We start from the raw sequence: 682 nt of genomic DNA on the forward strand, positions 1-682 counted from the left end.
GAATTGGTGGGGTTTTGCCGCTGTTGTTTAGGTTGAAACAACCATGTTTACGTGGAAAAAATTCCAGATCTTATCATTTCTACAGAAGATAGTTATTGACAAGAAGGGTGACAGTTTTCGTCTCACACCTTTCTTCTATGAGAAAGCGTAACTAATATTTACACCTTGAAAATGAAATATAGCTTATTATTTTTAGAAAAAGACAAACACACAAAGTCCTCTCCCTTTCTCTCTCTCTCTCTCTCTCTCTCTCTCTCTCTCTCTCTCTCACACACACACACACATACGTATATATGTATAATTACTGGACTTACTTTGAAATGTGGTGGGTCCAATTTTATTCTTTGAGTCAGTATTTATGGCACATTGTTCGACTTGCAGACGATAAACAAGAGCAGGGAGTAGAGCTTCAAATTCTGTCTTTAGGAATGTCTGGTTTGGTCTTTTGGAAAAGAGTTTTAAAAAACTTTCCAGTGGTACACACTGCAATATATACATATATATATATATATATATATACATGCAGATAGATAGATAGATAGATAGATAGATAGATAGATAGATAGATAGATAGATAGATAGATAGACAGACAAATAAACAGACAAACAGACACATACATACATAAAAACATACATATATATATATATATATATATATATATCGTTTAAAGATTTTTGAACT

General features: G+C 32.3%; 1 protein-coding gene across 1 annotated transcript in view; it reads right to left on the reverse strand.

The window, feature by feature from the left end:
- Positions 1-513, reverse strand: part of LOC106881017 (zinc transporter ZIP10) — a 14,420-nt gene extending 13,907 nt beyond the window's left edge. The window contains exon 1 of the mRNA XM_014931203.2: positions 315-513. Coding sequence (XP_014786689.2) covers positions 315-498 — 184 coding nt within the window. The 5' untranslated portion in view covers positions 499-513. The remainder of the gene's footprint in view (positions 1-314) is intronic.
- Positions 514-682: the final 169 nt, after the last annotated feature.

Source organism: Octopus bimaculoides, chromosome 25, assembly GCF_001194135.2.
Source record: "Octopus bimaculoides isolate UCB-OBI-ISO-001 chromosome 25, ASM119413v2, whole genome shotgun sequence".
Taxonomy (NCBI): domain Eukaryota; kingdom Metazoa; phylum Mollusca; class Cephalopoda; order Octopoda; family Octopodidae; genus Octopus; species Octopus bimaculoides.